This window comes from Bactrocera neohumeralis, chromosome 5 (assembly GCF_024586455.1).
Source record: "Bactrocera neohumeralis isolate Rockhampton chromosome 5, APGP_CSIRO_Bneo_wtdbg2-racon-allhic-juicebox.fasta_v2, whole genome shotgun sequence".
Classification (NCBI taxonomy): Eukaryota; Metazoa; Arthropoda; class Insecta; order Diptera; family Tephritidae; genus Bactrocera; species Bactrocera neohumeralis.
Genome location: NC_065922.1, coordinates 62,142,246 through 62,156,071, shown reverse-complemented (window position 1 = coordinate 62,156,071; position 13,826 = coordinate 62,142,246). Strand labels below are relative to the sequence as shown.

At 35.0% G+C, this 13,826-nt stretch overlaps 3 protein-coding genes across 4 annotated transcripts; 2 read left to right on the top strand and 1 right to left on the bottom strand.

The window, feature by feature from the left end:
• The first annotated feature begins 2,580 nt into the window (after window positions 1–2,580).
• Window positions 2,581–5,126, top strand: LOC126759408 (protein regulator of cytokinesis 1-like). Of its 2 annotated transcripts, none has more exons than XM_050474192.1 (2): window positions 2,581–2,698; window positions 2,767–5,126. In XM_050474192.1, the coding sequence occupies exon 2, from the start codon at window positions 2,791–2,793 to the stop codon at window positions 4,840–4,842; it is 2,052 nt and encodes a 683-aa protein (XP_050330149.1). In that variant the 5' UTR covers window positions 2,581–2,698; window positions 2,767–2,790; the 3' UTR covers window positions 4,843–5,126. The 2 variants fall into 2 exon arrangements, with proteins under 2 accessions (XP_050330149.1, XP_050330150.1); XM_050474193.1 differs by having other exon boundaries at window positions 2,593–2,698; window positions 2,770–5,126.
• Window positions 5,127–6,179: 1,053 nt separating this feature from the next.
• On the top strand, window positions 6,180–9,836 carry LOC126759446 (DNA-binding protein K10). The gene is made up of 3 exons (XM_050474262.1): window positions 6,180–6,260; window positions 6,416–7,482; window positions 8,513–9,836. Exons 2-3 carry the CDS (start codon window positions 6,457–6,459, stop codon window positions 8,585–8,587), a joined length of 1,101 nt encoding a protein of 366 aa, XP_050330219.1. The 5' UTR covers window positions 6,180–6,260; window positions 6,416–6,456; the 3' UTR covers window positions 8,588–9,836.
• A 1,507-nt stretch (window positions 9,837–11,343) lies between these two features.
• On the bottom strand, window positions 11,344–13,764 carry LOC126759407 (protein crooked neck). The gene is made up of 3 exons (XM_050474191.1): window positions 13,634–13,764; window positions 12,604–13,576; window positions 11,344–12,517 (listed from the first exon to the last, which is right to left on the bottom strand). Exons 1-3 carry the CDS (start codon window positions 13,667–13,669, stop codon window positions 11,445–11,447), a joined length of 2,082 nt encoding a protein of 693 aa, XP_050330148.1. The 5' UTR covers window positions 13,670–13,764; the 3' UTR covers window positions 11,344–11,444.
• Window positions 13,765–13,826: the final 62 nt, after the last annotated feature.

The window sequence follows — 13,826 nt, the reverse complement described above, 5'->3', positions numbered from 1 at the left end:
GTTTGCACTAGAACGTAAACGTTTAAATTGATGCCATGCGATCTGTTTCAGATTTCTTAGTGCAGAAAGCTCATTATTCCACCAAAGAGGAGCAAGCTTGACTGGTTTAGAAGAAGAAAGGGGAAAAGAATAGTTAGAAGCAGAACGTATAATTTTTTGGATTCTAGAAGCCTCTTGATTTATATTGGAAGAAAAGGGGAAATAACGTGAATGCGAAAAACAGGCTTCTTCAAACCTATCCCAATCAGCCGAATCAGTTTTAAACCGAATCCTGGGCTTAAAAAATGAATGAGGGCGAGAAGTAGATATTTTGGAAAGGATGGGAAAATGATCACTGCCATGGAGATCATCAATACAACACCAGGATATTTTTGAGGAGAGGGAGGCAGAACATATGGAAAGATCAATATTAGTGAAGGTAGAGTGAGTGGAAAAATGGGTGGGGGAACCATCATTTAAAACAATGCAGTTGGATCTTAGTAAGGCATCCTCAATGCTACGTCCCTTGGAGTTAGCCGAAGCAGAGCCCCAAAGGGGACTCCAAGCATTGAAGTCACCACACAAGATAAAAGGATTTGAACCGGAAGGAATAAGATTTAAAAATTCAGTAGTAGAAAATGATTGATCAGGAGGGGAATAAGCACAGATGATTGAAATTTTATAGGGGGCGAGGATCTCAATAGCTACAGAAGAAAAAATTGAAAGGGGTATGGGAAGTAATACGTGAGGTAGATTTCTTTTAACTAGGATGGCAACTCCCTGCTTGTTGGTGGTGTTATGTGGGAGATTAATAAAATATCCCACATAAGCCCTAGGGGTAAAAGCTGAGGCATTATAAGATAGGTGAGTTTCATTCAACAGGATAATAGATGGATTGTACGATCCCATAAGTAACTCTAAGTTAATATAATTATTAACATAACCGTTAATGTTCCATTGAAGAAGTGTAATCATATCATATGTAAACTTATAAAAGAAAAAAGTTAAGCTACGAATATTTTATTTAAACTAAATGTCTTCATTGTAAGAAGGAAAATTGGGTAATGCAAGAGGATCTTGCGAGCAGGAGAGGGTGGGGGAGGGTGTGATAGGACAGGAGGAAAGGATATTGAGAGGAGAGTCAGAGATGGATAAAGGGGAAAAGAGAGGGGAAGGAGAAGTGACAGAAGAGGAGGTAGGATGGGTTGGAAGGGATTGTTTAGATGAATTGATGTCTGTAGTTGTTGTTAGATTAGTTTTGGTAGGATTGTTGGATTTGTTATTAGGTGTTGTTTCATTATTGATTTGATTAGTATTGTTAGAAATTTTAGCTATAGAGGCAAAAGAGTTTGCATTAGAAGTTGTATGAGAAAATTGAATTTTATACTTGGTAACAGCTTCACGCATACTACATTTATAAATAGTTTTAATTTTTAATATTTCTTTGGATTGTTGATATTTAGGGCAAGTATTAGATGATGCCGGGTGGTCGCCCGAGCAATTTGCACACATTATTCTCTTACATTCAGTAGGTGGGGTATGATCGGAAGGGAGGTTGCATGAGACACAAGAAGGTGAATTACGGCAGTATTTTGCTGTGTGGCCAATTAATTGACATTGCTTACAACGCATAGGATGAGGGTAATACGGACAGTGAGGTTCCTCCAGGCAACATCAATTCTTTCAGGAAGTTTGTATTTATCAAAAGTTAATAAAACTACACCCGTAGGATTACGGGAGCCGTCAGCAATTCGTGAAAACTTATGTACAGCAGAAACACCCTGCTCCTTAAGACCATCAACAATATCTTCTTCTGATAAGTTATTCAGGAATGGGGCGTATATGGTGCCTTTAACCGTATTCAAAGTATTATGAAGCTTGACATTGATATGACCTCCGCCAGGTAAAATTTTTGCAGAAAGAAATTTGCTAGCTGTTTTGTTGTTATTTACAAAGAGCAGTAGGCTACCATCACGTAGCTCAGTAACTTTACTTACTTCCTTACTGATTGCTTGAATACCTTTATACGTAGCGAAGCATGATAACGAATTAAGTGGCTTGTTGTCGTCCAGCGATGACATGACCAAAAATTTTGGATCATCCGTGTTTGAGACTGGTAATTCTGGAAATTGGTCTAACGGGATCGGATTTGGTTTTTTTCTTTTCTTTTTCATTATTGGAGATAATAGGGAAAACCTATTATCCCCTAATTTGGTGGCCCCAGGGGCCATAGTAAACGCGAATTTTAGTTTAACAAATTAAGAAATTAAGTGATTGAAAAGATATAAAACGATAAAAAAATTAATTCACAAACAAAGCACGAGCGTAATATAAACGCAGAACAAACCGTTATACCGTTTTAACAAACTCAATAAGCACAGAGCGAAAAGCAACCGGTTACGATGACAGTTCGACGGTGAATGATGAATAATTAATGTTTAAATTTGCTTGAAAAAATATTTTAAAACAGTTTTGGAAATATTTGAGTCTGGACATAGGGTTAGCTATATATTCGATATAATTTGTTACCAGTATAACCTAAATACAACGCTGTTTACTATTGAAATGTTTATCGATAGTTTTAGTGACATCAACATGTTTGAAATCAAATTTACAACTGAAAAGTGATAAAACGCGGCGAACATTTCAAGTTGAGAATTTTTGTGTTTTGTAATAATTTTGTGTAAATAAGTGTCTTATTAAATTTTTATACACTAAGGTACGATTTAACATTTATGCATAAAAAGAATTATATAAAGTGAATAAATAAATTGATTGTGATTTCAGAAGTAACGGGAGAAAATCTGTAAAATGGCTGACTTTGAGGAGGAGAATTTGGAGCTGCAAAGGCTAATGGCAGAAAATGTTAACGATCTTGCTTCAATATGGACGGAAATGTTTGATGAAGAAATGTGCTTATATAATTTTAAAAAACTGAAGGAACATGTGAAAACTTTTTTTACGGAATTGAAAGAAGAGTCATTGCAAAGAAGAGGACTTATAGAAGATGAAATAAAGGAGTTACAAAAAGAAGCAGATATGCTTTGTCGTTTATTAAAAACAGACGTGGAGTTCCCCAGAATTGATGACAAAAATGTACCTTTGTTGGTTCTACAGTCGAAAATGGATAAAAGTTTAACTGAATTGCGAGAGCAATTACGGCGGCGCCGAGAAGAAATCTGCGAGTTGCTACTTGAGCAAGAAGGTCTATGTGAAGAGTTGGGGGAAGCTCCCCGTCCTCTTTTGGCTGACCCTTTACCTTCAGAAGAGGATATTTTGGAATTTCGTACTCACTTAGATCAATTAAAGATGGAGCGTATGGAACGCTTGAATGAGATGTCAGTATTACGCCGGGAGATAAAAAATTACTTAAATGTATTAGAGACACAAGTTAATACAGACACGGAAGACAGACTATTAAATCACAGACAAATTAAACTGAATGAAGAGACTTTTAAAGCGCTCAAACGTATGCAAGAATTATATGGGGCGCGGGTACAAGCATTGTCTGAGCGCATAGATAGTATGCGTAAGAAATTAGATTCCCTTTGGGTGCGCTTGAAAACATCGCCGAACGCTCGAAATAAATTTAAGCGTCATACAGAATATAACCAGCGAACGTATAATGTACTTAAAGACGAACTGCATCGATGCGAATCTTTGCAGAGTCAAAATATAAAAGAATGCCTCCAACAAATCCGAACGGAGATTGTGGAATGGTGGGATAAAACACTTAAATCGGAAACAGAGAGAAATCGTTTTTCTAATTTTCACAATAATTGTTATACAGAAGATCTATTAGTATTACATGAAATTGAGTTGGAAGATATAAAACGATTTTATGAAAATAATCGACAGATATTTGAACTTTACGATAATAGGAGATTGCTTTGGGATCGAATGATTGCTCTTGAGGCCAAAGCTTCAGATCCAGGCCGGTATAATAATCGTGGGGGCCAATTACTTAAAGAGGAAAAGGAACGCAAAACAATCGCTACTAAATTGCCGAAAATTGAGCAACAGATTCGAGAGTTAGTTGTTGCCTTTGAAGAGAAAGAGCATCAAGAGTTTCGTGTTTATGGCGAAAATATTTTAGAGTTAATGGAAAAAGAATGGGAGAAGAAACGTCAAGAAAAGGAGAAAATGAGCAGTGCACGTAAAAATGCTCAAACCCCTCACCCAGTTACAGGTCGAACACCTATGTCAGCAAAAAACGGTTCAATGATTTCAATGCGTAAAGCCCCCTCTAACACTAACTTATCCGCACTCCCGTCTGCCTCTGCCAACTCAGCGAAGAAACGGAAACTGCTTCAAAATGAAAGAAATACCCCGTTGGCTAAACGAAGTTTAGTTTTTCCACTTAACAGTCCTAGCGTTTTCACAAAACCAATGTTAAACGCTCGTAATACAGGCTCAACAAAATCGTTCAAATCGCCTTTGAAGAAATCACGTGTCATTGCAACCACAATACGTCGTAGGTCGGGGCGTCAAAGTTCTGGAAACAAAAAGCGGTCCTCCTTGAGTAAGACCGTAAAGAAAAATACAGTTGCTACACCAAAAATTCTTATCAATGATGGCTCTGATTGGAACACTGATGAAGCTACAGATGATGCATATGAATCCTTCCAGAAAAGCATTGATCCCGATTCACGTTCTTCTATAATACACACGGCTTTTTCACGCATTGCTGCAACCTCATCGACTATTTCGACTCGGTCCAAACGAATTCATCCGAGTGACAGCTGTGTTGTACACTTGCCTAATCCCCGTGCTGGGTTTCACCATCCACTCACACCGTCCAAAATGTCGCCCGCTGCAAGCAGCCGAAAACTTACAACGAAAAATTTACCTATTATTATTTGAAATGAAGAAATGTAATTTTATTTGCCGTTAATGATTTAAGTTTTTTATGATATATTGATATGTATAATTTGTAATTTTCTATGTTAAAGATTCATTGGCAATTTTGTAATTGTTTTTAGGTAAGATTTTTTTCTCATGTTTTTTAGCTTAAACAACTGTTATTACAATGAAGTTTTATCATTAGGCGTTTGGGTGATTGGACAAAAAAGGGGCTACACAATAAAAATATTTTTAATTTCCAAATCAGTAAAGTTTTCGCAATAAATGCTAAATATATTGATTTATACGTGCGTATATTTAAAAAAAATATCTTATAATTTTTAAGCTTAAATATGTAAGCAAGAATATATACATATAAACCTTTTGCAAGTAGTGCTCTCATGGTATTCCGTTTTGATGAAATTTAACTGGATGTGCTCCTGACACTTCGATGCACTGTATATATAATATATATATAATAAAATTCTCTTAATATTATTATTGAGGTTATTCCCTATTTATAGTCATAATTGAATTCATTAATTAGCTTCTGTAAAAAAGTTGCTTTTAGTGAGATGACAACGTACGGAAATGTTATCAACAAAATAATTAACTAAAAAATACAAATAAATTATTAACTAAAAAATGCAATAACTTAAAGAAAAGTTAGGTTTAAATCTGCTCTAAATTTTATTATTATGAAACTTTGTAGGCATACGCACATACATACATATGTATGTAATGGCTTAGGGTATTGGAAAGAACAAGATATTTATTATTAAAATTTAAATTTTCAGATATTTTGAAGGATCAAATCTGTTTGTAAAATAAATTTGAAAATTGAAAAAGATTATTTTGGCATATGATTGTTTGACGGGAATTTTGAAAATAACAAAAATGCATCAAAAGCGTAAATCAGAGAAATTGGGGTTCTCTGGTTACCGCCGATCATCACGGTATTGTATTCGAGTACACACTATGTAGTTAGTCGAATTTGCTAATAATCCTTTTATTTATTATTTAAGGGGTTCAATGCCAGCTGAGCCGAGGGCAAAGCTAACGCAAATATAATTATATAAAACATGTTAAAAAAACAAGATCCCTAAGGGTCGGTTTCGGTCTTCAAACTTACATCCATTTATGAATTGACAAATCGGAGACAAATCTGTTGCATAAAAAATATTCACAAATGTGGATATTGTGAATTTGTTAAAAGCATTCTAGTGAACTGAAACAATGATATTCATTGAGACTAAGGATACTATCTTTGTGTTTTCGAAAATAAACAATAATAGTTATAAGCAAATTTTTAATTCGGAGTTGGTATAAATTCAGTAAAATTTTGCATATAAAATTCTCTGTACACTGTTCCATTTTCGTCCGTTCCCCAATCCTAATTTCAACCCTATTTTTCTGTCTGCTTTCTCTAAATTTGATAAGTAAGAAAACGTAATGTTACAAAATAATTGTATAGTGCTTTAAAAATCATTAAGAACTGTATTTTGTGGAATAAATTAGTTTCCATTAGTAAAGAAATATAATCATTATACAAAGTGGTCGAAAACAATTTTTATATTTATTGGAAATATTACAGAAAAACGACTTGTACTTTTTTCAAAGATTTCGAAATAGAGAATGGCGAAAAATTTTCAAAATGGCAGACCCATGCACAGAGCTGCGGCTATACCATACAAAAAACCATTCAAGAACTTGGGGAATGGCGGTGGGGGACCAGTACATCACGGCAATTTCAATCCGATGATGTTCAATGGTAGTCAAATTCCTGATAATCCTGGTTATTTAGATTTCAACAACCCTTCGCCACCGGTAGGTATTGGCGGTGGAAGTGGCCTGGGTCAAATGCAAAATAAAAAGAAGAATAATAAAAATAGACCTAAAGGAAAACCGCAAACGCAATTTCAACAACCTCCAGTAAACACACCAACACAACAAAATGGTAGTGGAAATTGGAATAAAAATAAAGGAGTTCAATATCAAGGTTCAAATAATACAAATAATAGATTCAATGGGGGAAATGTCGGTGGTCCAAGAAATTTTATTAATGGTGCTCCAAATCCGGCAAACGGTCCAAATCGCGGACGTCGTATGGGACCACCTGGTCCAGTTCCTCGAGGAAATTTACCAATGCCGGCTATGCCACCACCGCACGGATTCCAGCCACCTATGATCCCACCGATGCCACCAATGGGTCGAGGCCCAATGCCTCCTCCAATGGGTATACAACCGCCACCACCATTTCTCCGACGTAGTGGACGTATTGGACCGATACCACCTATCCCACCTCCAATACCACCAATGATCCCACCGCGCATGCCTCGTGCTATGCCGCCAGCACCGTTTAGCAATGCTGGGAAAATTAAAAAACCAAACACGAAGTTAGTGAAAAAGGTGGTAAAAGGAAAAAGTACCATTAAGACACTAAAAAATCTGGTGAATCAATATCCCATCGAAAAGCCTTGGGTTACGGAAGAAATACGAGCTGAGTATGACAAGAAAGTTGACATTGAAAATAGGCTCAAAGGCAATAAAAATGATGATTTATTCGCCCAATTTAAAGTGCAACGTGACAAGTTTGTATCTATGTACGAAACTGCTCGGGAGGAATATTTGAAAAAGGAGGCGGAGGCCGTTAAGGCAAAGGTAAAATCTTGAAAAGACTAAATGGTATAATCGTCCACAAACAATAATTATTGTTTATTCCCAACATTATCGGTGTCTGCAAAAAACATTTGTGATGGATTGCATACCAAAATTTGACACTAAAGTAAAAGAATATTGAGAGCTTACAGCTATTAATAAATATAAATATTAACATATTCTTTGTTAGAAGGGTAACAACCAATCCATAGCAATGTTTTCGCACACACACATAAGTAACATTAAACCTTTTCATTATGCATAATTTATATGTTACGTCGATGAAGGGTGTTGTTTTGATTTAATTAAAAAAAAAATATGTATAACAATATCGAATCGGATTTAGTAATTTCATAATTTTCAAACTTATTTTGTCAATTTTAATCAATCTCAATCTTTATTTTATGTACTTGTACATATATTAAATCACTAATAAGATATCAAAATTTGCATTCCAATATTATTAAAATTTTGTTCAAATTTATAAAAAATATTTCACTGCGTTCTGGGTAATTTATTTAAAAGTTTGAGAAACACAAATGATTTTTGTAGCTTTTGCAAATTTATTTTGAAGGAACATATTTGTTGAATGTCATATTTTAAAACCCTTCGATATTGTCTACGTATCAATCTATGATTTCTTGTATATTTCCGTATGATTTTATACGCATACAATAATTAATATCCGTCTGCCACACGTACTTTGAACGATTGCTTAGAATAAATTGCCAACATATCTCGCAAAAATATATTTTTGGCATCATTAATGTCACATCATATCTCTGTCATGATAGCAAAAGTGTTTGTATTACTTTTAAAAATTAAATATTAAGCTATAATAATAAAGATATGCATATCGCTATTTAGATTGTGTAGCACTTTGCTAATATATACTTCTCAGATGCGTATATATAAACACTTCACATGGCTAATATGATGTGCTATTTTAAATTTGTCTCTTTAACTTATGAGAATGTTTAATATGGAAATTTTTTGTTTTCTTAAACCATGCTTTGGGCGCATTTATTTACAGGATGCTAAAGACAAACAAACAATTAACAAGACCGCCACAAAGGAAGAAAACAAGAATGATGCAAAAGCAAAGTAAAATATTTCACATCAAAGTTAATTTATTAACTAATAACTAGCAAATATAAATATATGAATGAGTTTCATTCATAAATTTGTAAATGAAAAAATTAAATTTACCTTTAAATAGAAATCTGAGTATTTAACACTGAAAAAACGCAATCAAATTTGCACACATAAACCAAACATTTAAAACAAAATGGTTTATGTGAACTGTCCAGACGTAGTGTGTAAATTAACATATATTAGAATTTGTTAAGTAAAAATAATAAAAGTAATAAAAATTTGTAAGCACGTTGCTGCTGTTTAAATAAATATACAAAATTAGAGTCAAATAAATTGATTAAATGATTTCAATAATAAGCAACTTTGCTAAACACCAGAGGTGTATGAATTTTGTTAAACAAATTTGCAAGTATTTATATAGACATCGATATTTAAAAGAAAGCTGCAAAATAAATTTTAACAAAAAAATTATGCTATAGATTTGCACAAAATAATGTTTCTTGTATACTTTTCGTTAAACTCATAAAAATCACGCTTACTTTATTAGCGTGTGCAACCGTATTAAGTAACAATATTATTGCTTGGATAAATGTTTAAAGTCATTCTAAAAATTGTAATTTTCAAACTTTTAAAAGTTTATCCTTATAGTCTATATAATATAAGTTCAGCATATCTATAGATTGTCAAAATAATAATTATACTGTACTTATGAGTACGTAAAATAAAACATTGCAAGTATTTGCCGATAAATTAATTTCTTTGTATACATATGTATATGAAACATATTATTTTAAAGCAAATTTGATAAATAATATGAGAATTGAGAAATGTATTTGAAAATAAAAAATGAACACGATTAATTTGTATAATCGTCCAAAATTTATCAGTACTTCATTATGAATGGAAGAATGTGCGTTGAGCTTATCCAGAGCAGATGCGGTACGTGTGTAAACGGCGATATTTGTTTGTCTTGTATTAAATGGCAGTTTGTGGTGTGGTATATGGTGTTTGAACGCATAACCGATTGCTTTTGTTGAAACAACAATAAACTTCCGGTTACCTATTTAAGTGTCGCTCACACGCCATTACCACAGATAGCTCTGCCATAGGATATTTCAACAATGATGGCCCTATGAAGTTTCATCAGAAACGGAATGACACATAATATAACTTAAAATATACACATTTATAAATATTTACATAGTTGTAATAAATGTCTATTTCAGCGTAAACACTTAAATAAATCACATAAAATCATGAAATTTTGTTTTATTTACGCCAGGAATTGTGAAATATTCGGTTTTGTTTAATTTCGAATCTAACGAAAATACGTGCCAGAAACACGGAAAACAATTTATTGGAAAAATTTATCTATAACGAAATTTATTAGTGTGCTAGAAAAATATAAGTCTATCTACATTACTGGTCATTCTCCAAAAAAGAAAAGAAATAAACATAAGTAATATAGAGCTATGTTCGCGTGTAACCGAACGTTTTATGCTCTAGTAATTTGCAAGCTTCCAAGCCACGGAAATAGTGTAAGGTATTGGCAAAACTTTATAATAGATAGATAGATAGATACATAATTGAGGAATGCACAGCGACCTTAGATCTATTGTGCCCTCTCCTAACTCACAGGGACTCACTTAGCCCCAGCACATTGATGAAGTCCAATATCCTGCTGGGTGCTAGTGAGGCGAATTGATCCCTATCTGAAAACATGGATCCCTGTCGGCAAAACCGGCAGTTAGCGCAAGAGGATAGGCCCATGTTAAATAAATGTCTATTCAACTTGGTGTGGCCGGTGTAAAATGCGACCAGTAGCCTGAGTTTATCCCTTGGGAGGTTGATTATCGATTTAAACCTGTTCTGGTTGTGCTCCCCCATTAGCAACTTGGCATGTCGCATACCATGTACTCGTTGCCAATGCCTTTACTTGCCCACACCTTCTTTCTTTAAGGTATGGGGACACACACCGGTGAATGGTTCGGGCCCTACCATATTGGTGGAGGCTGCGGAGAAGGCGAGCTCATCAACCAGTTCGTTGCCGGCTATACCTCTGTGACTAGGCACCCAGATTAGGTGCACCTGGTTCCGTTCAGGTAGGCTGTTCGACCGTTCTCTACACTCCTGCAGTAGTAGCGACTTGATCTTGTAAGAGGAGATCGCTTTTAGTGCCGCTTGACTATCGCTAAGTATGGTTATTCGCTCATTGCAATGGAGGTTTATCTCTATATACCGACTTATGGCAAGACTTCTGCCTGAAAAATGCTCGGAAAGCTACCCATCGGTATGTAGAGCTTGGTGCGTGGACCCGCGATCATATACAAATCATCTTCAAATGAGATATATTTATGTATATTAAGTTGATGTGCAAAACGTCAACCATAAGATGAATAAAGTTGTAGTTCAATTCTGACAATTTTTAGGTCTAAGATGGCTTACCTTAAAGGCAAAATCGTTCAAAGATTTATGATAAAACTTTTATCACACCAAATTAATTGTACTACGCTAGGATATAACCCTTAATCGGTAGAATTGTCTTTCTCTTGGTTTGGTTTGTCTTTATTTTGATGTTTATATATTCCGATTTGTCGGTGTTTTGATTTGTCGATATTTTGATTTAGCTGCATATTTAAATTTTGTCGGTATTTTGATGTGTGGGTATTTTGTACTTCGGTATTTTAAGTGTATCCCATTTAAAAAAGCCAATTCATTTTTATACATTTTTACAATGTACATATATAAATTCACTGAAACATATGTAAGTTTTCTTAAAAAATATTAGCAGAACAAGCATATCTATTGTTTATTTAAAGTCGAAAACTATAATTCATATGTATATTTATTGCATTTACTTATGCCAAACTTTAAGATTTATCTTTTTCTACATTTGTTTCATCACACAAATTACTTGCGGGAGCTTCTGTATTAATAGATTCCTTTTGTTTCTTCCACATTTTGGCGGCAGCCAATAGTTTCAAATTAGGACGCGCCAACTCATCTTCTGGGAAAATATAGTCAAACACTTCTTCCCATCCTTCTTCCACGCCACTTTCTGATACGATCTTCTGCCGCTTCTTAACACGGCGAGGCATTTTCTCCATCACTTGGTTTAACGTATGACTATCTCCCGATTCCCGTTCAAAATCACGCCATGCCTCTAGCAACAAAACGCGGGATTCTTTGTCACTGCCATTACGTAGAGTATCGTTAGCACGCTCATAAACCCGTCTGGATAATTTTATATTTATCTCAGGGTCATCAGCAAGTTCAGAATCTTGTTGTAATAATTCAAATTTCGCGTATGACATCCACACTTTAACGTGATGCGTTCGTTCCAAAAGTCGTTCGTAGAGTTGGCGTGCCAATTCCGTTTCACCTTGTGATACCTCGAAGTCTATGTAAGCTTTCCATAACAGTTCTGGCATATCAAGACGCGGTTGTTGAACTGCCAGTTCGAAAATTGCACGGGCTCGATCCGTATCACCAAGTAAGTTTTCAAGCTCAGCAAATTTCATCCATGTTACACAATTTTCAGGCCCAAACTCTAAAAATTTTTCATACAGCAATCGGCAGCGGTCAAATTCACGCAACTGAATTTCAAATTCTATGTAACCGCGGAAAAGTTTGTCGCGTGGACACATACCTATTGCCATTCCTAAAGTTTTCCGAGCCTTTTGTAATTCTTTGCAACGAATTTCAAACTGTGCATACATTAGCCAAATTTTACTAAATGTAAACTTTTTGTGCGGAATAAGTTCGAGGCATGTTTTGTATATTTGTCGCGTACGTTCGAAATCCACTGCTTCAAGTTCTTCATAGAGTGCATAATTGATCCATAAGTAAATGTAACGGCGCCAATAGTTTTTTTCATTGGCAGGTGGAACGTTAGAGATAGCACGCTCATATGTTTCGCGTATAAGATCGACATCGCCTTCACCTACACAAAATATGAACAAAAAAAAACTATGTTAATAACATCTGATATAAAATACTTAGTTTATATATACATATATATATCGTTACCTTCAATTAGTCGCAAATAATCGAACCAAGCATCGTAATTTTGCGGATTTACAGCTACCTCCTGTTCATATTGGAATTTGCGCTTTGAAACGATAACATCTTCAATACCTGCTCTGTCGCCATATTTTTTCTCATGGATTGTGTAAGCTTTATAAAGTTCCTGTGTTCTATCTTTTGATAGATGATCTAGTGCATATTTGTAAATCACACGCGCCCTATCATGTTCTTTTTGACCTTCTTCAAAACGTGCAAATGCAATGAAAAGTCGTTCATCAATGTAATCCTCTCCAAAGAATTCGACGGCACGTTCAAAAACACGACGTGCACCATGTACAAATCCATGAGATTCTTCGAAACGAGCAAATTTAATCCAGTTTTTAACATCAGGGTGAACATATACGAAACGCTCATAGATTTCGCGCGCACGGTCGATTTCTTTGTAACGCAATTCAAAGTTAACATAGGTCTGCCAAGCTTGTTCTTCCGGTTGCCACTCCATCCATCTTTCAAATACTTGACGTGCTCCCGCTACATTATCCAACATTTCCTCCATATATGTATACTTGTACCAAAATTGATTAACACGCGGCATGATTGTAACGGCTCTATCCCATAAATTGCGCGCATGATTTACTTGTTTGTTTTTCATTTCCATTTCAGCATACTTTAGCCATATAGTGATATTACGGTGATCGTTATCCAGTGCGCGTTCCCATATTGAACGTGCCCGCTGTATTTCCTTCTGTGATTCTTCCCATTGCGCGTATTTAATCCAGTGACTTACTACCATGCGATTTTTTCGCAGATTATCTTCAAATACTTTTCGTTTCCGTTGTTGGTAGTCCGCTAATTCTGCAGGATCCGAAATCTTTTGCTTAGGAGGCGGCGGAAGAATTTCTAGGTCACGTTCTTTAGCTTCGCGCAACAATTGTTCAGCAGTAATCTGGATCTCCGCTGGTGCCTTGTTTTTCACCTGCAATAATAATAATGTAAATGTGATTTTTATATATGGTATTAAATATTAACTTACCTTGGCTACTTTGGGCATTTTTTGTGGTCTTTCCATCTTGCTGAAGAGGTTTTCAATATAATTAAAAAAGGTATTTTGCAGTAGACAAACCGAATAGTAAACAAATTTTACGATTATTTTGACAAATGTAATTGAGCAGAAAACAGCTGCTTGATAACAGGGTTGTAATAATAATGAACTTAACCCTCTCATA